Raw genomic sequence first — 25507 nt, 5'->3', positions numbered from 1 at the left:
TAAATACGGCCAGTGGGCCTACAAAGCAAGACTATTCCACTATTGTATATTATAATGTATATTGAAATACTGTTTGTTCCTGTTATTGTGATGAGTGTGTATTGCCATTCATAGTTTGATATATTATTATGTCTACTTCCTTCATACAGTATCGTTCATGTATAATATCGATTGAATCAATATACTTGATTTTTAATAGTGACAATTAATTTGCTGAATAATAGAAAGTAGTTTGGCAAGTTATGTATTAAGTATATTAACAATAAATTAAACCAACCTGTAACGTTACTTGCTCGTAATGCCTAATGAGCGTGAAGACTAAAAGAGTGTGTAGCAATTTTGTAAGAAAATGAAAGCTACAGGGTGAGGTAGAGGGCGTCAGCCGTCATTAAGCTACATTTGAACGGAAGACGATGAAATGTGTTTCAAAATAATTTTGAACTTATGCACTTATGAAAAAATGGCAGCAAGCAACCAAACATGCAATCGAGGGCGAAATTAAATTAAAGAAATTTTTAATAATATGAACTTAAACGCGTGTTGGTGTAGGAAATCCTTATTTTCCTTTGTTTCTTATTTTTTCTTTGTATGTTGTCTTCAAATATACAACGAATCAACTACAAGCAAATTTCAATTCCAGTACGAAATAAAAGACCAAGAAATATAATTCGTATAAATGTATCTTGTTATTTACATTTTTAGATATGTCATATGTTTTCATCTTTACATCACATGTTGCTATACACCATAGGCAATGGCACTAGATATAAAGTGTATGGGTTTTTTTTAAACAAATTGCAGAATTCAAATTTTTCTTGTTATTTTAAATTTTGTCAGTTTTACCCATAAATTATTGAGTTATATTATTAAAATCAACAATTTTCAAACTGTGACATTTCATTAACAATAAGAGGCATTATTTTTTGTCCCTCTTTGCTCTAACATTTATATATACAGCTTGATTATCGTCTTTCTTCTGTAAATCTTGGTATGTGTGGCTATCCTTGTTATCTGTCTCTCTAGTATAAGACATGTACGCCTGCTGCTTAAAATAAAGTTTATTGGATAGAAAAAGAATTAGTCAGTGTTTTCATAATTGTATGAAGTAAGCAAATATCCAGGGAACCTTTTTTATATATTTTCTCTCCTTTTTTGTCTTCTCACAAATGATTCTGACTAATTGTCGTCGCTGTTGCTTTTAAGATGCTCACATCAATTGTTCACATTTTCATCCTTGTCTATTTGGGAATCAAACCCAGATTTGTTTTAATTTTGTTTTTCTTTTGTGGCTTCTTTCCACTTTTATTTCGTTCAAACCCGGAAATTTACAATATAATACAATGCAACGTACTTATAGTTGACTTACTGGATATAGAAGTAGTCGTCAATTCTAAAAAAATAAATAAGCATTATTATCGAAACTTATTATGCGTTCATATTATAAAACACCTGCATAATAATAATAACAACAAAAAACAATTAGGCCTAAAGTGTTCCGTTTTTGTTGTGTTAGCTCACCAGTGCTATCCATATCATGTAGGAACAAAGACAAATTATTTGTGGTAGAGAAAACACGACCCGAAAGAACGAAATGTATGTTTATATATAGTATGTATTCATTGTATCAATTAACAGTTATGAAACTATTTGATTCCAATCGTACCAACCTAATGTGATGAGGGTAACAATGTTACTAAGTTTTTTTTCTGTTCCACTGTAAGCAGCATTCTCTGCTCTACACTGATAAACTCCCTCATCTGTCTCATCAACGTCATCAATCGTTAATGTTGCATTAGAAGTTGGATACTTTTGTGTATCAGACAAATCAAGTATGACGTCATCTTTGATCCATGTGATGGTAATCGGTGTTGGGAATCCATCAGGTTCAGTACATTTAAATGTTGCTGCTTCATCATCGTTAGACATTAGCTTCAAATCTGGGTTGTCAAGATCTGTTCATGGAAAACTTACATAACAATGTTTAAAATACTCATGTATTACCACAAACACAACTTTATTTTTAGGATAAATTTGATAATAATTTGTGATTAAATGTTTCAATTGCTACACAATACTATTTATCGACAAGTACAGTATTGTATGTCTAAACATTCAAGACAAAACATTTTCAAATAATTATTTTTTTCAACAACATTGATAAGTCTAAGCTTTTAATACAGTACTGTATAAGTATATTTCTAAGCATCATCATCTCGCTTTGAAATTCTGACAAAAATTGATTATAATTTGAAGAAATGTGCAAATTACAAATATTCATCATAATTTACTTTATACTCACAATTATCTGACAAATGAAATCAATAACAAAATACACTAGGCCTACTTGTTTAAAATAAATTAACACAAAGCAATTACTGTAGCTTGTATTTCCAAATGTTCTTACATTAAACATAAACAAATTATAATGTCTAAAATACAGTATCATCCTCCCACTTATTTATTGTATTTGAAGAAATAATTGCATATTCATAACATTCTACTATACTGTACTCACAATTGACTGCGAGTTCTGCAAAGTTTTCACCAGGATTTGCAAGATTGGTGCTAACAGCACAACGTTGCCTGCATCACCTCGTTCAACATCAGTTATTATAAGATTATTATTGGACAAACTGTATCGAGCATTGGATGATTGTCGTGGAGAACTTACAAGACCACTTCCTACTTGTTGACCATTCTCATCAGCTTTTGTCCAAGCCAGTTGAACCAATGAATCTCCTGACAGAAATGATGGAGTACACACCATTGTTACATTGTCAAACTCTCTCGCTGTACCAGCATCCACTGACACTTGTATTTGGGCACTTGTATCTGAAACTAAAATACGCTACGTTACTTGGTTTTGAAATATAACATTGTGCTGCAAAGTGTTAAAATCAGAAAGACGACAAAAACAAAATAAAATTCTAGTGAATGCAGGGGCGCAGCCAGTGGGGGGGTCACGGGGGTCCTGACCCCCCCTTTTTTTTTGAAAAAATAAATAAAAACATGAGACAACAATACAGATCAAATCATCCTGGAGATACTGTGGAAGATTACTACCGAGCACTATTACCAAATCAACTTCTTGATCATTTACAAACCGAGTTAAAAACCCGTTTTTCTTCCGATAACAGGTCATGCTTTAAAATATTTGGCGTAGCACCCGAGTCTATCGTGAAGTGTAATGTTGAAGAAGTCTTCAAGGAACTTGAATTTGGTGCGATGATCTGCCAAGACACGAACATCTTCATTCCGAGCTTCAGTGATGGAAGAAGCGACTGTGTAAAATTAGCGGATCCAGATGTGTTTCCGAATGTGCGTTCACTTCTTCTAATCGCGTAGGCCAATTCCCGTAACGTCTGCTGAGCGGAGTTTTTCGACTTTGTGGAGAACGAAAACCTGTTTGCGAAATCACATGTCTTATGAGCAGCTTTCGGGATTGTGCCTCATGAACATACACTTTAACATGAACATTAATACAGAGAATGTCATTCGCGAATTCTGTCTCCAAGCCGAGAAGAATGTTCCAAACTTATGTTTAAAGATGCATCACGCGATGTCTAGAGCGCCGTTATAGTAACTAACGTAAAATGTATGATAATAATTTAGAAGTTAGTTATTACAATTATGTATAAGCTATCACCTATACTATACATTCGAACAAAATAGGTATATTTTTAAACAAAATATTGTATGTACTGGGTATGATAAGCGTCTCACATACACACGGAGCCAAGATAGCTTCTTGGACTTGCACAGTGTATGAACTCTAACCTTAAGGTTCTCATTTAATAATATCACTCCATGCTATCATTCTAATTTCTTTTTTCAAACTTTTGCAACTCTGCGTTCATTTCATGCAACTTTTGTATTTGTGAAAAAGGAGGAATTCAAATAATTCCTCCTCTGAGTTTACAGCCTCTCTACACAAATCAACAAACAAGCAAGAAAAAAAGTGTTTGTCTGTGGCAGCCTGGAATGTTCTGTAATGAAAATGAGAGTTGTTTTTGTTTTCTTTGTTTCAGTTTATTAGTGTTAACATTGTCATATTTGTGTGTGCGTAAACCGATTCAAATGATCTAGATTGCGCTAGACCGCCAAAGCTTCCAGGGGGCTTCGCCCCCTGGACCCCAACCGGGGGCCCTTGGCGGCCCCCTGGCCCCCAGCCCATGGTTGCTCGCTTCGCTCGCAAAATACTCGCATATTGGTTGACCCCCCCATTAATTCTTTGCTGGCTGCGCCCCTGGAATGTGCATTCTCTCTATTATCGTTTTCTGTTCTGGTTTCACAAACCAAACTATGTGGTCCGGCAGGATATCAAATCGACACACCCGCGCAAACACAGACAACGGGAATTTAATTTTAAATTATTAGTTTTTTCTTTAATTGTCGACTTAAGTTTGAACCACCTCTATAATACGGAAATAACATAAAACGCATGATTGTATTATTTGTATTTCAAATAATGATGGAAATGTAGGCCTACTTATGTATATGAGGATTTTAAATGTGTTTACCAAAAATACAAAACCAAATGTTTTCTTAGTAGCACCCACAAAATATTAAAGCCTGGTACTTACCAAATACAAGAACAATTGGCAACAAACAACCACTCCTCAAAAAGACATATTCCTAATTAAATAACCAAAATTGATTGGTAAAGAATACTTGTCTAGTTTATTTTCCTTCTTATGCTGGTATAATGGTCATTATATATCAATGCAATAATAACACGTTTTATTTTCAGTACAAACATTATACGTCTGTGTAGATTCAACAAAATCGACCTTTACTTTAATTTTGGCCATTCATAGCTAAAATGTATACAAAATCGTAAAATATGCATATTTTGATTTTTATCGATTTCAATATTATCAAAATACTACAATTTAGCGATAACGAACATTTCCTCTTATAATTATTTTTATTTGCATAAACTTGCCGTATAATTTGTTTTGTTTTATATTTTGATTTTAGTAACGCTGAGAAATTAATAAACAAAACCTTGTTTTATATAAATGTATACATCGACATTAACTAGTTTAATACAATGTATAATAAAACATAAATATATCAACTTACTTTAACGATAAACTATAATATTGATTGAATAATTGTTTCTTTTTTCTGTTTATTAGTTTGGATGATATGTTTTTATTTGTAGTTGAAAAGGGCAATTCTTTTTTGTTTTCATTTATGATAATGAGTTAAAAGCTAGCTGAGTGTTAAAAACTATTTTTATAAATGAATGTATTAATCCATGCATTTGTTGGCAGAGCTAGCTGCACTTCGATTATCATACACAAAACACTTTGGTGTAATTACCAGTAGTAGCGGCCCATTTCCACTCAGCTCTAAAGCTTAGTATTATTAGCTCCTAACCACCTTATACTCGGTAATAATATATTAGATTCAACAAAAAAGTTATAAAGTGATGGGCTATATACAGCAGATAACAGCGTGTATTATTCGAGCGACATGGTAGCTGCCTATTGACTATTTTCACATAAGTCATAATATTTATGACATTAATTTAGCAGTCATTAGGTCATAACATTTATGACAATTTAAAGGTACATGTTAAGTCTCGGAATACGCTAGTTATAGTGTATAGTACAGGAAGCACTAATTTTGGGGCTTCCTGGTACAGTATTGACTATTTTCACATAAGTCATAATATTTATGACATTAATTTAGCAGTCATTAGGTCATAAAATTTATGACAATTTAAAACTACATGTTATGTCTCGGAATACGCTGGTTATAGTACATGAGGCTGTGATTTCCGGGCTTCAAGGTATTGACTATTTTCACATAAGTCATAATATTTATGACATGATTGTGAAGCTGCCATTAGGTCATAAAATTTATGACTTCAGAAATACAAGAATTTCTCTGTAAAAATAATTAGTAGACAAAGTTTTAGTGTGCTATACAAGCTTTTTATTAATGACAAAACATGAATACACTCATAAGGTGTTTTTTCTCAGCCGTACATCAAAGAATTAAAGAACTGATAAATTTTAACTATTTATTCACTAACACTGGTTATTAATTTAGAATGAATTAAACTCGGCTTCTAGTAAAATAAGTATTGTATGCATTACTAACTATTTATACGTGATTTTAGTAGAAAATATTTAAAAGATATATACATTTCACAGGCACAGAATAATTCTAAACCGCCCAGTGAAATTTAATTATTTAATTTTAAACGATAAAGATGAGGAAATCAGTGAGAATGCCCAATCCAAGATCCGAACCCGGAACATTCTGCTTGATATGCAGATGACCATTAGACCACTGTCGTAGTACGGCGGAACAGTACTAGTCTCTCAATTGTATATACAGTATATATATAAACATCACAAGGCACAGAATAAATTTAATAAATTAATTTGAAAAGTTATATAAAATGTGACTGCAAGGCATGTGTCCAGTATCATGAATGCTATTTTCACCCCGGAAATGTGTAGTCGTCCTCCTCATTTGCCATCTCCGCATTATCTTCAACCTCCTCATCTGTACTGTCGTCCTCATCTGAAATGATAAATAAACCAAGGCCCTATTATTTAATAGACCTCTAAATAGTTGTATAATTTTTTTAGAAGCTCTGTGTAAACAAAATTTTAAAATAGAGAATCTTTTTTTTTAAATTTGTATTACTATATGTTTCAAATTGGGTCAGAACTTGATTATGGGTATTTTGAATATTGATTAAAAATTAAATGCATGGGCTGTGTTTATACAAGTTTACAATACAGATAGCATAGTATGCCGTCCAAGTTATGAGAATACAGCTTAATATGCCGTTTTAAAATTCCTGAACAAAAAGTAGCAGTATATTGCACTACAAACATCAAATCATCAGCATTGTATTGCGACTTGAATGTATAAAATATCGCTTGTATATTGTTCTTCGTATTAGCATCCATGACAATAGATAAACAATAAAGTTAATTTAACTTAAACTTACCATCCGATTGGGCTCCATTTTCAAGCTGAATGCTGTTTTCAATTTCTTCTTTGAAACGAACTAATCTGGATCTTAATTCAGATTCCCCATCATTCTCGAGCAAGGTTATACAATTGCGCCGTTGCAAAATTATTTCCTTGAACACTGTAATTATAATAACAATAAAATAGATTTCAATTGAATATTAAATTATTTTGTTAGTTCATTAATGTCGTTTGTACAAACGACAATAGTAATGACTCAAAGAACAAGAATTTTTCCCATTTGATTGGATTTTAGCGACATGCCCAATTGTCACGCGGTATGTTTTTGGTTAACATCAATGAATGATTATTATGAGTTATGGTATAAATGTATTATTTACCATTCCATCCTAGGCAATTTACAACTAAGTGACCTTCTCTGCTATGCCTTGTCACTAGTTGCTTAATTAGCAGTTCTAGTGACTTAGCCTTAATGACGCCACCAATTCCATTCATCATGCGTTCGTGTTGAGGGCTTACTAATAACGTGCGAATGGTGTCTAAAAAAAATATGAATCATCATTAAACTGTAGGCCTACATACTTACATTAACTTTCCTGTATATTTGAATATAATAATAATAATATCAATGGTACATTTCTTTTTTTTTCTTTTATTACAAACAAGAAGAAATAACCCCATTACCTCACCATCCACCTCATACCAAAAAGCAGTTAGTATTGCAAATTGGTGAACATTTTTTAGTAGACTGCCAATCAATGATTGACCTATATTTATAATTGAATAAAAATGACTGAACTATATTTGTAAATACAATAACAAACTGGGTATACCTTGTTCTTCGCAGTACCAATACTGTACTTGCATGACTCTATCATTGTCTTTTAAAATATTATTAGAAACAAGAAGAAATAACCCCATTACCTCACCATCCACCTCATACCAAAAAGCAGTTAGTATTGCAAATTGGTGAACATTTTTTAGTATACTGCCAATCAATGATTGACCTATATTTATAATTGAATAAAAATGACTGAACTATATTTGTAAATACAATAACAAACTGGGTATACCTTGTTCTTCGCAGTACCAATACTGTACTTGCATGACTCTATCATTGTCTTTTAAAATAGTCATATTATATAGCAGGTCCTCGTCATTGCAAACAACTACGATGACATCAGAAATCAGCATTTCTTTTTCACATTTCTACAAAAAAAAAAGCATAGAAAAAATAATATAATAAGAATAACAACAGTAACAAAACCAGTAACAAAACCAGTGCAGTCTCAATGTTACTGTGTTATGCAAAAATTGCATGTGTCAGGCTTCGGGGGGTCAGTTAGAATGGATATATATTAATCTCTAAAAACAGTTTGAATATTTGTTCTGTTGTTTATATAAATCTATTAAAATCTTTCTTAGTAAAGCCACATTGATAGGCCGTAAAAAAACAATTTAGTTTCAAATTTGAAAACCCCTCACTATAGAATGAATTACAAATATACAAAACAATATAAAATATTTAAAATATATCAAACCTCTGTCAGTACGAGCAGGCCACGATGTAACCCCATATTACTGGAATTGGCAATATCTGTCAATTTTCTGCCAATAAACGGCCCAGACATAACTTGACACTTTGATCTTGTTCCATCTTCTGTTAAAATATCAACTGTTGACGCTTGAGGCTGACTTTGCCTTTGTTCCTCCCAAAACAGAGCATCTTGACAATGCATGAATAAACCTGGTGGAATTTCGCTTTTAGATAACTTCCCTTTTAAAAGAAATGTATTAAAATGTTTTTATTATTATTTATTCAATATTTTAATTTCTATAAGGGATAGTAGTTTTGTGTGAATAAAGTACCTTTGCATCGAACTGCATACTATTAAATTGTTTCAATTTTGTACGAATTTTTAAAATCTGACAGAGTGGGACTTGGTTTTAGAAATATAGCACAAATACAGCGACTGAATTCTATTAGTAACATAGTAACCTTACTTGTTGTTAAAAAAGGCCGAAGAGCAGAATCGGTCGTGTGCTCCGGAAATCTTTCGGTCGCTTCCTTCCATGTCAGTACTTTAATAGTTGTCAAAAATTTTCCTCTGATCACCTTTATCTGCTTAATCGACCGTGCTTTATTTTCAACCTCTTTAATGGACATTGTTCCGTCTGTTACAGATGACAGCAATTCAAACTTGTCTTCTTCCGACAGGCCTTGTAGTGTCATGAAGAACTATAGAATTGTAAAAAAATGTTTAGTCACAATACTGATAACCATTTACTCCATGTGATAACAAATAATAAAGCGTTCCAATAAGGGTTCAAGAGGTTCAGTATAAACATTTCTCTCGTGTGGATAACAATTGAAGAAAACAAAACAATTGTTAATGCACGTCATATCATTTTTGAATAGGCTATTTTTTAGTTTTAACAAAGTTAATCACACTCCCCCCCCCCCCCTTTAGAAAAAACAGGCCTATTTTAAAATGGTTTTTTTTATAATAAATTAGGCCTAATTTGAATACATTTTTATAGTTTGTTATGTTTAGATTTAACCTGTTAGTGGCGGTTTCATCGCTGTTGGTTGACAACTGTATAAAATAAATGAATTAATAAATAATAGATTGTTTTTTACAAAGTTATTAACCCTTTGAATGAAGACGCGTTGTTTCTACCGCAAGTGACTGAGACTAATAATTAACTGATTGTGTTTCTTGCTTGTTTGTTTTTGCCAAAAAAAAAGCATACACCAGTAATTGCTATTTATTGAGAGAATAAATGTGACAGAAAATAAATGTAAGAAACCTACCGACTGCTTCAATTGCTTTCCGGGTTTTGAATCCTTTACCGTTCCTGCATTATACTTGGCAAACAGCTTGGTAACCTTTGTGTAGCATCGGTCCGTATACAATGATACTTGGAACATCGGTTCCATGGACGATATTATCTGCAATACAACGTTATTATTTATTATTACTATCCTTATGTGTTATTATCGTTATTATCTTTTTATTATTGTTAATATCCTTATTTATTATATATTATTATTAATTACAACATTATTATTAATTATATCACCATTACATTATTAATTACAACTTTATATATTAGAGTCCTAAATAACTTGTTTAAATAATATTAATAATACCTTTTTTTCGAACGATTGTTTGCCAATTGCCTCTGCACACTTTCTCCTCCATGTCGAAGTCGTTTTGGCATCTTTGTCATTGTAATCTTGCAAAATGTTACGGCATACTGCAACGTTGTCTTCAAAAGTTGCTTGGTGAGTATTACCTGTGACGAAATTATGTCGAGATGCCACACGTAGTGATTCAGTTTTTGTTAGATCAAAATAGACTGCCACTTCTAATTGTTTAAATATATTCTCACTCATTGTTGATAGTGCTGTTCTTAAATGATTTCCGCCAAGTGAATAAAAAATACACTTCTCGTATTCTTGTTTGTTAAAGAAATCGTAATGTTCTTTATTAAGCAATACAGGTAGTATCGTGTTCACCAGACCGTCCTTTGTAAGCGTTTCTTGAATTTTTTTAACAAAATCTTGGTCGATCTTGCGAAGTAGTAAGTCCGATGGCGGCGCTACTATCGAACTTCTTGGCACAGCAACTAGACCTATAAACGTAAAATGACAGTTTGTTAAATATTACATCTTATGATTATACAACAAGGAAGTATTCTCCCCAGGATTTAGATCAAGCATCGTAGTAATCTTATGTCCTGGCTAATCTGGGTGTCGGTGACTAATAATGTCAGCCTACTACTACAATTTAGTGAAATCATTTACCTGTATTTCACAATTCTAATATGAAACAACTTAATATAAATATGTCATTGTATTATTATTATGATAGGATTTTCATATTTAATAAACCAATTTTATTTTTTACTAAAATGGGGAATTCCACAAGTTGCGACATCAGTAAAAAACATTTTAAAAAATTGTTTTACATACAAAGTTGGACATTTTCAGAAAAAGGATACATTATTAAATTATATGAATTACAAAAAATGATTGACATTATATTTTAATATTAGTTTTATTTTTTAAATAACAATATATATCCTAAAAATTTAACGTTGCCATACAGTATAGGCCGTTTAGTCTAGGCCTAGGTAGTGTCAGGACATCATCACCCCCTGCCTGCTTGAGTGCATGGAGATCACCCTGCACATGTTATTTTTTATATTTTAGTTAATTTTGAATTTATATAGGTATTTTGCACAATATCTAGGAAGGTTAGGCCTAGTGTATGTTAGCATCCGGGCTAGGTCTGGGTTTGCAAGGCTAGTAGTAGTCATGTGAAAGAAAATTGTCCAATCGAATGACCGGAATCTATTTATGCGTTTTATAATAACTGTTTGAAACTTAAATAACAATAAAACAAATAGAAAATAGAGTAACTATAAGAAGTTAAAACCTGTGTTCAAAATATCTTTAGTTCGTTCATCTTCGAAAAATGTGTTCATCCGCTTTATATTTTAATAGGCCTAGTACGTATATAATTACTTATCTAGCCAGATTATACTAATTTAACGTAACGAATTGTAGATACATTAAATCTAATCATGGTTAGGCCTATAGTTATTGTGAGTTATGTTTAAAATTACATTTTTTGTTATCCAAGATCAAAGTGAATAACTATTATGTGACATATTCAACAAAACATTTGAAAAAATATAAAACAGTAACGTTTGTTTAATTGTAAACTACAGTAAAACAAAAGCAGATAATAATTATGCTTGTCCATGGGGCATGGTACAGTATGTAACTTCAATAACAAATGTTTCATATACTAACCAATGATCTTTTCTTTGATTGTTTCGTCGATTGTCTTTATGTTAATTCTTGTTCTCTTTGTAGTTACGTTTTCAGCATCTTGAGCTTTTCGCTTTCGTAATGTTTGCAATGTTTTGGTAAGGTCGTCAATTGTCTTGCATTTGCAAAATGGGCAATTTTCGTCCGGTTTGAATTTGCTCCACAATACTTTGGTTGCAGCAAGCGTACTACTACAGTCGCTTTCTTCTGTAACAATCTATAGTATTGCAAATTTGTTTTTAATTAAATAAATAACTAAACATAGAAATTTATATAGTTGTTAAGTCTACACACTACACCCTAATATTCAGTGTTGGTGCTCTTGATGAAAATGCATTTTTTAAAACATATATAAAACTTTAATGTTAAAAAAATGGTCAACAAAATTAGTATCAATGGTCCTATAGTAAAGATATATTACAATTTAGTTTTAGGCCTGAAACAACATTTCAATTAATTAGATGAAATAAATAATCGAATAAATCATAATATATATTATAATCAGAAAGCCTATAAAATCCAAATATAATAGGCCTATTAAACAGCTGAAGATTGTGCCCCTGGGAAAATACTAATAAAACTAATAATTGCGTGGCTTGAAACACTTTTTAAAACTGCAAAATGGAAAATAAAAAATCTTTATAAAGTAATAAGACTGGTGAAGAATGGTTCCCTAAAAACATTAAAAGAAAATTATATTATTTAGAAGAACACAACAATCTTACCTTAAGCCAGTTTTTGCCTTTAGTTGTTTTGGTAAATTTTATAACCTTTCCTAACTGTTCACCATCAGAATGCTTTATTGCCCTAGTGTTATTAATTATTAGATAAGCAATGTTGTCTTCCTCTACACAAAACCTCCAGTCCATTTTTATCAAATGCGATAACGAAGTGATCACAAACAATGTTGGGCGACGAGTGACGCACTTTCACACTGTTACGATCTTTTATTTGGGCCAGGGAGTTATTAGTCAACTCCCTGTTTGGGCATTGTTCACATTGTTTATACTAAAGCTACAGATCAGCAGGAAGAAAAACTCAAGTGCAAATCGTATTTCATATCGATAACGAGTATTATTTACACGATAGAGATCGATAAAATCTGCCAGTAATATATAATCATTTTCATAGATTAACTTATATATTTTAATCTACTTATACTGTAGTAAAATAATTTTTACCATTTCAAACTAATTCATATTGGGCTCCCGTAATTTCACCTATGCTACACTGCATAATATATATATATATATATATCAACTATGTAAGTACTTTATTTGCACATAACATAATAACATGATATAAAAAACATATGACCAAAAAATAAATAAATCATATATTCAAAAGTTTAGCGCCTCTAAAGGAAACATCAAATTGAAGTAAGAAATCCTGATATTTTAACTAAATTAAAATTCTTGAATTAAATTCCTTTTTTATAAGCAGTTGTATATTGTTTTGTATAATTGTAAATTTATATTATATTTATAAAATAAGAAATTTCGGTTGCAAATATGCTTTTTTTTAAATACAGTATTACAGGGATCTTTTATTATTTGAAGTTTAGGTTGTTGGTGGGGTAGCCAATGAACATAAAATTATTGTATTTTGACTATTTCCATTTTGATTGGTCAATTTTGTCGTTAAAAACACGTCCGTATAAATTGTGCGTCTCTTTTGAATAACCTACTGTGTAATATTGAAGCTGTTTATAATTGTTTACCATGAATCATTAAAATATAAACATACGCCTATTTAAAATGAACTTAGAATAGTTATTAAATACATAAAAACAAGCTAGTGATCAATACTTTATTTTCTTGTAAAAAAAATATGAATATATCGCGTATTATAAGATAAAAGCGTTGATAGTATTCCAGATATCAACTTGAAAAATATAGCAAAAAAAAAAAACAATTTTAAGCATTCATTGATCTAAACCAAAATTGTCCACTTTTTATGTACAAAAAAACAAAGTCATATCGGATAGACCATCATCAAATGTTCACGTATCTCTGAAATATTGTGTCGAACGAAAAGATTATTTCAATTTCAAAGTTGGCCTGTCAAACTAGGCGTTAGAAAAATAAATTAAACTAATATATAAAATTATATTGGACAAATAAATGATATGCACATTTAATAATACAATTTTGTTTTTGCATGCACATGATATTATTATATAATGAATTTTTCAATTGTGTAACCAAGTCACATTGGGTTAACTTTCACAATTCTTATTTGTTTTTTTTTCTTTTTTTCCATAATAGTGTAAGGATATAGTAGGTCACCCCATGAATAAAGGTGCAATAGTATGATATATAACATTGTTTTATCAAAGTGCCGTTAAAATGAATAATTATTAAATATTATTATAATATATAAAAGTAAAGCCACATTAAATCGTATTTAATTAGGATAATATATGGATGCACCTTCCATTTGGTCGAGTGCCACTGTTGTAAAAGTGTAATCTCCAAATAAATTAGTATTATTATTATTATGGGCAACACTAGCCCTATATCAGTGGAAGTGCTTTTACAAAATTGAGAATATGAATATTTTACATCCATTTCAAAAGCTTCATTATTATTGCGATCTTTTAGACATTATGTGAGTTAAAATAGAAAATTAAAAAAACATTTAAATATAAATCCACTAGTCCTTTATAAGTGAAAGAACAAAATTAAGAATATGAAGCAAACAAGCACTGCCTGAGTGGACTGGAATAAAGAAATAAAAACAAAGGATCAAGGCACAAGCTGAAAACAATGAAGATAGCTTGGTAGATATAAACAATTAGGATTGTATCTAAAAAAAAACAACTCAAATGGTGGTTAATATTGAACCTTAAACTTAGGTAGTCGATGGAATAATTTTACCGATCTGGGAGTATGTTAATGTTAAGATCAAACAGTTTTGTGGCTTTAAGTAGTAATTCCAAGTTTTTTTTGTCTTATGACAACCTAATATGTTCGTGTCATTGATATAAGATATTACACGAATGCGACATGTCTTTTGAATGCAATACATTGAACGTTCTTTGCGGTTTCTGCAAGTATCAGTATTATTCATTTAGGCCTATATCATTCAGATTAGATATAATATTCAGAACCGGCGCAACGTTTTTGAAATTTAGTGGTAATTTAAGTTTGTGTATATTTGGAAGTCCAAACCCACGTCAGCTCGACTATGATTGGGACTAATGTTTAGAGCATTTTTAGGAATTCGGAGTTCTGTGCTGTTTCTGCGATTATCCCTTTATATCACATTAGATCAAAAAAAAAACCCAATGATATGTTATTGATATAAGGGTTTATCTCTGTCACGGAAATTAGGCATTAATAACGTCAAGGACATTACAATTTTGTCGCAATAATTGCCAACCCCAAAAACAACTATCACTCAAATCATGCTTGAAAAGGCACAACTTTATACACCCTTTATACTATAAAGTACTACTAATACTATAAAAAATGTACTACAATGATAGTTTTCAGTAATTACTTCTTATATGCATCATGCACACTAATTAATCAGTTTTGTCTTCTACATATAAATTTTGATAATGAAATTGTTTGCAACATCAATATAAACACTTCCAAAAGTGGCATACAGGGTCGGAGCCCCATGCCATTAGCTACCCATGATCATCATGTAGGCGTAGTACCGTTAAAATGAATTATTATAAAATATTATTATTAAGCAAAGGTATAAATGTGTAATTTTATGAAAGCATTTTGTGTCTCACAGTGTAGATATATCGCTTAATTATGGATTATTTAACCCTTTTAACCCTGGTGTGTTTATTTCTTTCTAATAAAAAGTCTAACCTGAATTTTAAATCAATGAATAAAGAGTAACAGTGACCGTACCATGCATATAGGCTCAATAGAATGATAAATTTCAAAGAGTTTTGTTAAATTCGTTTATAATATATCAAAGTATAGCCACATTAAATCTTTAAAACAAGTTAAATCTAAACTTTAAATTCTATCTTCAAACAATTTCCTGTATGATCAAATCATCTTTTATGTATATAATTTTCAGAAATGAATACTGTACCTTGTAATAATAATATAATAATATTTATTTGGAGCAACACATATTTAACAGTGGCACACATACAACATTTAAGCATATCAAAATATGTTTATACCTCCATGATTTAAGCAACACAATTACTTTAAAAAAAATATACAAAAACAATAGAAAATAAAAACTGAAACTACCTGTACAACTTGTCATATTTAATTAATAGGATAATATACTATATCAGTGGAAGTGCTTTTACAAAATTGAGAATATGAATATTTTACATCCATTTCAAAAGCTTCATTATTATTGCGATCTTTTAGACATTATGTGAGTTAAAACAACAGAAATTTAAAAAAACATTAAATATAAATCCACTAGCCCTTTATAAGTGAAAAGACAAAATTGAGATTATGAAGCAAACAAGCACTGCCTGAGTGGACTGGAATAAAGAAATAAAAACAAAGGATCAAGGCACAAGCTGAAAACAATGAAGATAGCTTGGTAGATATAAACAATTAGGATTGTATCTAAAAAAAGCAACTCAAATGGTGGTTAATATTGAACCTTAAACTTAGGTAGTCGATGGAATAATTTTACTGATCTGGGAGTATGTTAATGTTAAGATCAAACAGTTTTGTGGCTTTAAGTAGTAATTCCAAGTGTTTTTTTGTCTTTGCGAGTTTTGTCGCTCCATTTGACAACCTAATATGTTCGTGTCATTGATATAAGATATTAAACGATTGCGACATGACTTTTGAAAGCAACAGGACTACATTAAAAGTCCTGTGCGATTTCTGCAAGTAGGTTGAATTAACATTTCGGTTACAGAAAAACTTTAATGTTTTTTATAGCTGATCTCTGTGTCATTCTCATACGGAGAGTGTTTAGGTTTCTACCACTCACTACAAATATTACAGTGTATGAGATAAATGACATTTTTGGTTAGACAATTAATTGGTTATGATTTTCTATAAAGCAACAAGCAAAGCCAATTTAAGCACGTATTGGAAAAGTGTTGGCATTAAAATATAGGCTAATATAATAATTTGTTTTACACGTGCATGATTAATTATACTGTACTTTTTAATTCGAGTCTTTGTTATTAATTTCATTAAACCAATCACTTTATAATATAGGCCCACTAAATTTTGTAATAATAATTCGTTTAGGCCTTAAAACATTCTCAACTAAATTTGGGACAAATAAGTCACCTCTGTGATTGAAGTTCGCTTTTTGATAGCTCGGTTATGTCAGGTAGGCCTACTAATAGCTTAATGCGATATCTAGAAGCAAAACGAAGACAGCCGACCGGATACCGCTGAGATACGATTAGCCAGTTTTATAAAGATGTTGTCCGAGAGAGAGAATCAACATACGAGTTCATCATAATAAATTTGTTCGACCGACATAAAAGTCATTCGAGATTTTTGACTCCGAAAGCTAAGACAAATGTGACGATTTTTTTTTAAACAGATGCAAAGCACACAATGAGACACATTTAAAAGCTGAACCTATAAAAACACGGTGCTCTATATTCTTAGCTTAATTGACTATTTAAAATACATGGAAAGTACTTAGTAAAGTATACAAAAAAAAACTTCGAAGTTTGCATGGCGAAATTATTAATTATGTTGAATGATGAAGTACGGGCTTGTATTTAATAGGTAACATACATACAATATTGTCTTTAGTGACTGTATCTTAGTCATACAGAAGAACTTTTAACTTCGATAGGGAATAGGCAATAACTTGTATTGTCATTATTCGAGTGATTTATATTAATATATACACTAGGCCTACAGTATATAATTACGAAATTATTTTGGTGCTAGATTGCCTGGTTTCCATCTAAGGGACAACACACAATAAGTTTTGATGCCTAAATAGGAGATGCAAATTAAAAGTTTTAAAAGTATTTTAATTTTCTAACGGATTAGGTCTATAAGAAACGTATGGTATATGGTTGCCATTTAAAAGAGCTTTCATATACAATCACCAGCATAACTTTTAATGTATGATACTTTGATGAAAATTCATGTCGCAATCGTGTAATATCAATGACACGAATATAGGTATTTACGATCAAATTAAAATAGTTTAAAGCGTGTAGACTAGATGGGATTCAAACAACTTCTAAAGTGTATTGTTCGTTACATTTTTCATAGCTGTAATTCTATCCTATAGCACTCAACCCGAACAATTATTTACTTCTTGATTTTTAGCAATATATCCTAATATTACGTAATATATGATACGAATTCAATTAGATAAACAATCTCAGTATAACCAGACTATGTTCAGAAGGTTCAAAAGTACGGAAAGTAAAAAGGGATGTGTTCGTTAATATAGATAAATACTGCCAGTGTTAATATAAAACGTATTTATAGAATCGGACACAGCATCATAAAATCGAGAGACGACAAAATTTTTTCAGGAATATAGACCAGGCAATGCACTCTTACTTTTAGCTAACATTATTTTTGAGAGGATTAAAAATCCGGAATGTCTGAATAAAAGTATAGGTATAGGTAAAATTAAGATTATCGAAGAAACGGTACATTAGACTACTTTACATCTTGTCTATAGTTTTCACTTTTATTTGCACCCCTAAACAAATAATATTGCTAAATTTAGTTTTCCTTGGCATTTAATGTATGAACTAATAATTATTGTAAATGAAAAGTTTTTTAAACGGAAACAAATCCAATACGTTTTTGGGATGGATTCCTATAGTTTTACCTAGTTTTACTCTAGAGGGCATGTCCAGTCCTATCTGAAACTATAATCAGCGGTTTTTTAAAACTTTAAACTTATCTGTGATATTATCAAGAGTTAATAGTGGAATTGCTAGCAATCTAAGCTATGTCCATATTCCTAAAAAATGCTCTAACCAACCCCATGGTCGGGCTGAGGTGGTATTAGACTAAAGTATCTGAACATTATATTAGTAATTTGAACGTTATTATTATTATTATTTTCCGTCCAAATGGGGTAGCTAATTACATTATAGTGACTCCGACCCTGCCAATTCGGAAGTAGACTTTTGTTTTATATTCAGATGAATATAAGGAATAATTGATAATTATAGAAACATTTTAATACAAATCAGGTAGGCCCCTATTTACAATCACATTAATTTTAAAAAAGTTCAAGCGTTAATTAAAATGTTTCATAGACTCATATTTCATAGTTTATATTTAACTTTGGTTATACTGTATATGATTTTTAGCAATAAATCCTAATATCACGTAAAAACAAGATATGAAAGTCACAGTCCAATTCAGTGGCAACAGGCATTTGATATCGTCGTCCAAAACTCCGTTTAAAAGATGTTAGTAAGCGTGATCGGCTTTCTTTTAATATTCCCACTGGTTCTTGGGAAATGTAAACATTATACAGTAACGGATACATGATTCCACCATGTCGCACTCCGTTTCTTACATAGAACCATCGGGAGATAGATCTTCCCCATTTAATACAAAACTGTTGCTGTGAGTACCAACACGATAACAATTTTACAATTGCGGTTGGCATCTTTCTGTTTAACAATTTTTAAAAAAGAGACCAGTTATTATTTAATCTGTCATATGCCTTAGAGGCATCAAGAAAGCAAGCATATACAGGGCTATTTTGCCGACTATAAAATGCAACAACTTGTTTTAAGACTAATATACATGTATCTGTGGAGTGACCCGATTTAAACGCAAACTGATGGTCAGATGACTTAAGGCTATCTCCGGACAATTTAATTAATACAAATTCTAGTACCTTAGATACCACACTAGCTAAAGCTATAGGCCTAATTGCTTTTACTCGTAATATCACCTGATTTAGATTTTAAAATCGGAACAATTTATCACTAAATAAATCTTTAATAATGCCCGCTACCTGTTGGACATTTACCTCACAACCACAATCATCATTACAATTAACAAGTATACTGTGAACATAATCCTTATTACTATCATTATGAACACAATTAAACAGCTCCTCAAAATGAGCTGCCCAGTGGTTACTTATAATTATCATATTCACCATTAACATTATCCAAAGATTCTGTAAGTATTTCTTAAATTTCCAAGAAAGAAGAAGTAAGAACAGGAGTACATGATTTAGACTTATAAACCTTTTCCACAAATCAGCATAATCATTTTTTAATAAAGACTTAACCATAGAATCAGCCCTATGCTGTTCTTCTTCTGATTTACACTAGCGTAAACTCATTTTAAATTGAGATCTTGTCATTTAAAACGCATCGCTTCAAATAATAAACCAGATTTAGGCTTTCCATTATTAACCCATAGAAGGAATGATTCTCTAGCCACATTATGGCATTCTGCGACATTTTCATTCCACCCTGGAATGTGGGTCCCATTTTTTATTTTCTTATTTTTAAAACACATTTTGGAGGCACTAGATAGAGAACAAACAATATCATTATACAAATCATCCATACCTTTCCTGATTTACTAACGTGCTGTACTTGCATCATATAGCACTCATAAACCCTCGCGTGACTATACTTTTGCTAATTTTAGTTCTCCTTGGCATTTAAAAATTAAAGAACGAAAAATGTCATGAATCTCGAATTACTTTTATGTCGGTCCGAAAAAAAAACCTTTATACATAATTTTCATTACAAAAGGGAACGTTAATAAGACATCGGTCCAAAAACCCATTATGATTGCGTCCAAATGATGCGGGTGCGCTTCGGTTGGCTCACTTCGTTTAAAGTTATCGATAACATTGCAAAGTGAAAAAGCAAAGTGAGCGCACATAGGTGACTTAATTGTGTTTCGTTTAAATGAAAGTAATAAGGAAGACTCGCATAAAAAAAGATGTTTAATATTAACCATGCATTGTGCAAAACAAATTATTATTAGCCTACATTTCTGCCCCGTCATGAAATAACCTCTCAACTGCATACTGCATAATTTTCAGATAATCAACCAAACGTGTTTTTGTTATCATCCGGAATGAACAATAATTGCAAGTAATTGAAAATCCGAATGCACCACAAGGTGTATCATTCCCTAAATTGCCCAAAAAGCTTTTTTAAAATGTGTCAATTGAGACGTTCTTTCACGACAGGGCAGACCATGAAAACCACTTGGAATTACTACTTAAAACCACGAAATATTTTGACTTAACATTAGGAACATATTCCCAGATCGGTAAAATTATTCCATCGACTACCTAAATTTAATGTTTCAATATTAACCACCATTTGAGTTGATTTTTAATTCAATTTCTAAATTGTTTATATATACCAAGCTATCTTTATTGTTTTCTAATCTCACTCTTTTCACCAGCATTATGCCTCTTTTGTTTTATTTCTTTTATTCCAGTCCACTCAGGCAGCGCTTGATTTCTACACACTGATGAAGGGCTAGTTTTGCCCGAAAGCTCTGCTAATTTTGTCTAGTTGTTTAAATTGTATCGTTTAGATTTAGCTTTTTGTTTATATTATTTTGTATCTTTATTAAGATCAAGCCACTGATACCCACAGCCACACTGATACCCACAACATTGTCTTTTTTCAGTAATTTGGATTTATATTGAAAATTATCCATTTTTTTCAACCCACAAAGGCTGTCTCTCTCTCTCTCTAATTCTGTTAATATTATATATAAATGAACTTACAAAATATTTCAAAGAGAACGAGATTAATATTTTTTATTGATAAAAAGACTCATTCTTGGCCGACGATATAATTCTCATTGGAAATAGTGAAAATGATCTACAATCATTATTGAAAGCATCAATTTACAACAAAATTTAAAATGTTATAATTTTGAAAAATAATATGCAGGCCTGATTGTAACCAACCACCAACGCATTAACAATCAAAGGAAATAGCCAATCGGTAACAAATTCATAGACGAAGCCAACATGTATAGCATGCACACAGAAATTACAAAAACACAAGCCATATAGATGAAGGAAAAGGATCGAACAGAATTATTTTATTAAATTTTCATGCAGTCAAACAACGCAACAAAGCAACCTGGGGATTTCCTTTCTTGAGTGCTAAGCACTATCGAATTGGTTATCTATACTGCATTTCAATCATAAAACTTAGTAAAACAATAAAAATACATAAGATATAATAAATTGTGTGAACAATCATTTAAATATACAGTTAACATGGTTCGTGTGTACAGACAATTAAAGATGATATACGATAAAATTAGGAATATCTTGCCATACATGGGGACAATTTTTAGACAAGGAATAATTAAAAAAATTGGTTCTTTAATATTATTAATTATTCATTAATAATTGTGTTCTGTTTATGTAGTTATCTGTATGAAAAAAAGCGCCATCTATAGCGGACGTATAAGTAGCGATAATTTTGACCAATCAAATTGGGATTCTTTCAAACTCATTGTTTCCTAAAAAAATCCCAAGCTCTGAACTTACCACTCATCGTATTACTATAAGGATATTCATTTCTGAAAAATAGGCCAAGTTTACATGAAAGATGATTTGATCATAATAGGGGAAGTGTTTTGATGATAGAATCTAAAGTTTATATAAACTTTTTTTTTAAGATTTAATGTGGCGTACAGTTAATTATGTTATGAATTTTTTTGTATCTCTTTATCAGAGGCACAGTCTCAATGAGGGAGATGTGCAACAAGAGTAAATAAACATAATTATATTTAAAAAAAAATATACATAAAAACCATTAAAAAAAATATTTAAAAAGTATAATTTGTCATGACAAACCACTGACAAATTTGATATCTTCAAATATAAAACAAAACGTAAAAAAACAAAGCATTATTAAAAGTAAACTGAGAAAGATTAAAAACTAGAAATGTTACTGTTACTCTATATTCATGCACTACGCATATTTTAGTTTAAATTTCTATGGCTTTAGGTTAAATCAGGGATCAACCCGAGTTTTCGGCATGTATTTGAATATAGGACTATTCCATTATTATTTATAGGGGTGTTAGTCAATATGTTGGGTTGGGTGTGCCAGGCTTGTTGAGGCTTCTTTTGTTCGTGTCATTGTGCCAATTGTTTTGTATTTCACCGTGTTTGATAAAAACAAACAAAAAACTGCTGCTGTAGTTAGCCTATAGCTTTTATTATGTGTCTGTAAATTATATCGTATTTTACACTATATACGTAGCCTATAGGCCCTAACATGTTTTTTTACTCAACAGTTAAATCAAGTAGCCTCTACAAATAACAAGAAAAGATCAAGAAAAAGATTCATATACATTTTAATCTTATTTAATTTATGTTTTAATTTATATAAAATATCCAATTTATGTTTTAATATATATAAATACATCCATGTTTGGTTTTTTCTCAACAGTTGCAAATAGCCTCTACAAACAACAAGAAAAAAATCGTTAGATCGAAAGATACATTCTTCAAACTTTATTCAAATATAAGGCACAAGACTTTAACATTATTTAATAAGGCACAAGGAACATATACTATTTTAACTTACTTAATCTGTTTAATTTATATTATGCCATATCTTTCTCGCCACATAAATTCGTCAAGGTATTCCGGTAACCATTCCCGTTTACACCTATTCTTTTTAACTTTAATTTTTCACGATTCCAGTAGGATTCTATGTTTTGAGTGTGGGCTCCTGTTATTGGATCAACAACATTCTTACTGTGGTTTACTGTTAAGTGTCCATCTACCACATCCAGGTCCTGTACTCTGGAATAAACCTTCCATTTATTTGATGGTCATTTTAATATAAGGCATGAAATAAGATTATTGACATGTATTTATTTTGTATGTATGGTATTTATATTTTTGTAATATTTTGTTTGGTTGGAATTCACTGAATCTTTTACAGTAATTTATTAATAACGGTACCTGTGATTTTACATTACCATTGACCATTGAAATCGACAGTAATTTTAATGTAGTTTTACAGTTATTTATCAACATTATTCTACATTAATGGTAGACCACTTCCTTTGAAATCGACAGTAATTTTACGTAGTTTTATGGTACCCGTGATTTTACGTTATTGTTGACAAACAGACTTTCAGATTAACAGTAATTATACTGTAGTAATTATTAGAAACGGTACCTGTGATTTTACGTTATAGTTGACATCCGACTTTCAAGTTAACAGTAATTTGTAGTTTTACAGTAATTTATTTTCAACAGTACCTGTGATTCTACATTACGGTAGACAACCGACTTTATGACCAACAGTAATTTACTGTAGTTTTACAGTAATTTATTTTCAACAGTACCTGTAATTCTACATTACGGTAAATTACTGGCGTCCAGATTGCCAGTAATTTACAGTTTTTTTATAAGAATTTTTTTAACAGTGTAGGCCCTATATATCCTGTACTGGGGAAGGGTTAGTGTGTGTTGCATGAGAGAAAGTTCTGCAATTTTATTTCTGACTATTTTAGTTTTTGTGTCAGGATCAGCTGGAGAGAGAACCATGAAAACCACTTGGAATTACTACTTAAAACCACGAAATATTTTGACTTAACATTAGGAACATATTCCCAGATCGGTAAAATTATTCCATCGACTACCTAAATTTAATGTTTCAATATTAACCACCATTTGAGTTGATTTTTAATTCAATTTCTAAATTGTTTATATATACCAAGCTATCTTTATTGTTTTCTAATCTCACTCTTTTCACCAGCATTATGCCTCTTTTGTTTTATTTCTTTTATTCCAGTCCACTCAGGCAGCGCTTGATTTCTACACACTGATGAAGGGCTAGTTTTGCCCGAAAGCTCTGCTAATTTTGTCTAGTTGTTTAAATTGTATCGTTTAGATTTAGCTTTTTATTTATATTATTTTGTATCTTTATTAAGATCAAGCCACTGATACCCACAGCCACACTGATACCCACAACATTGTCTTTTTTTCAGTAATTTGGATTTATATTGAAAATTATCCATTTTTTTCAACCCACAAAGGCTGTCTCTCTCTCTTTCTAATTCTGTTAATATTATATATAAATGAACTTACAAAAGATTTCAAAGAGAAAGAGATTAATATTTTTTATTGATAAAAAGACTCATTCTTGGCCGACGATATAATTCTCATTGTTAAGTGTCCATCTACCACATCCAGGTCCTGTACTCTGGAATAAACCTTCCATTTATTTGATGGTCATTTTAATATAAGGCATGAAATAAGATTATTGGCATGTATTTATTTTGTTTGTATGGTATTTATATTTTTGTAATATTTTGTTTGGTTGGAATTCACTGAATCTTTTACAGTAATTTATTAATAACGGTACCTGTGATTTTACATTACCATTGACCATTGAAATCGACAGTAATTTTAATGTAGTTTTACAGTTATTTATCAACATTATTCTACATTAATGGTAGACCACTTCCTTTGAAATCGACAGTAATTTTACGTAGTTTTATGGTACCCGTGATTTTACGTTATTGTTGACAAACAGACTTTCAGATTAACAGTAATTATACTGTAGTAATTTATTAGAAACGGTACCTGTGATTTTACGTTATAGTTGACATCCGACTTTCAAGTTAACAGTAATTTGTAGTTTTACAGTAATTTATTTTCAACAGTACCTGTGATTCTACATTACGGTAGACAACCGACTTTATGACCAACAGTAATTTACTGTAGTTTTACAGTAATTTATTTTCAACAGTACCTGTAATTCTA

General features: G+C 30.9%; 2 protein-coding genes across 2 annotated transcripts; both read right to left on the bottom strand.

Moving 5' to 3' along the window:
- Positions 1 to 5785: 5785 nt before the first annotated feature.
- LOC140057083 (uncharacterized) lies at positions 5786 to 7849 on the bottom strand. The gene is made up of 4 exons (XM_072102620.1): positions 7797 to 7849; positions 7344 to 7502; positions 6980 to 7123; positions 5786 to 6543 (listed from the first exon to the last, which is right to left on the bottom strand). Exons 1-4 carry the CDS (start codon positions 7828 to 7830, stop codon positions 6461 to 6463), a joined length of 420 nt encoding a protein of 139 aa, XP_071958721.1. The 5' UTR covers positions 7831 to 7849; the 3' UTR covers positions 5786 to 6460.
- Positions 7850 to 8001: 152 nt separating this feature from the next.
- On the bottom strand, positions 8002 to 10801 carry LOC140056990 (uncharacterized). The gene is made up of 5 exons (XM_072102521.1): positions 10118 to 10801; positions 9779 to 9916; positions 8968 to 9202; positions 8505 to 8740; positions 8002 to 8172 (listed from the first exon to the last, which is right to left on the bottom strand). Exons 1-5 carry the CDS (start codon positions 10361 to 10363, stop codon positions 8002 to 8004), a joined length of 1026 nt encoding a protein of 341 aa, XP_071958622.1. The 5' UTR covers positions 10364 to 10801.
- Between the last annotated feature and the right edge of the window lie 14706 nt (positions 10802 to 25507).

The sequence above is a fragment of the Antedon mediterranea genome, chromosome 8 (assembly GCF_964355755.1).
Source record: "Antedon mediterranea chromosome 8, ecAntMedi1.1, whole genome shotgun sequence".
In the NCBI taxonomy this organism is placed as follows: Eukaryota; Metazoa; Echinodermata; class Crinoidea; order Comatulida; family Antedonidae; genus Antedon; species Antedon mediterranea.
This window is presented reverse-complemented; position numbering and strand designations above follow the sequence as displayed.

Coding starts and splice junctions, on each gene's coding strand:
- LOC140057083 (XM_072102620.1), bottom strand. CDS start 7,830: ATGCAAGTACAGTATTGGTACTGCGAAGAACAAG. Junction 7,503..7,796: donor TTGGTACTGCGAAGAACAAG/GTATACCCAGTT, acceptor TATTTTTTTTAG/ACACCATTCGCACGTTATTA. Junction 6,544..6,979: donor AAATGGAGCCCAATCGGATG/GTAAGTTTAAGT, acceptor TTATCATTTCAG/ATGAGGACGACAGTACAGAT.
- LOC140056990 (XM_072102521.1), bottom strand. CDS start 10,363: ATGAGTGAGAATATATTTAAACAATTAGAAGTGGCAGTCTATTTTGAT. Junction 8,741..8,967: donor TCGGCCTTTTTTAACAACAA/GTAAGGTTACTA, acceptor TTCTTTTAAAAG/GGAAGTTATCTAAAAGCGAA. Junction 8,173..8,504: donor GCCTGCTCGTACTGACAGAG/GTTTGATATATT, acceptor TTTTTTTTGTAG/AAATGTGAAAAAGAAATGCT.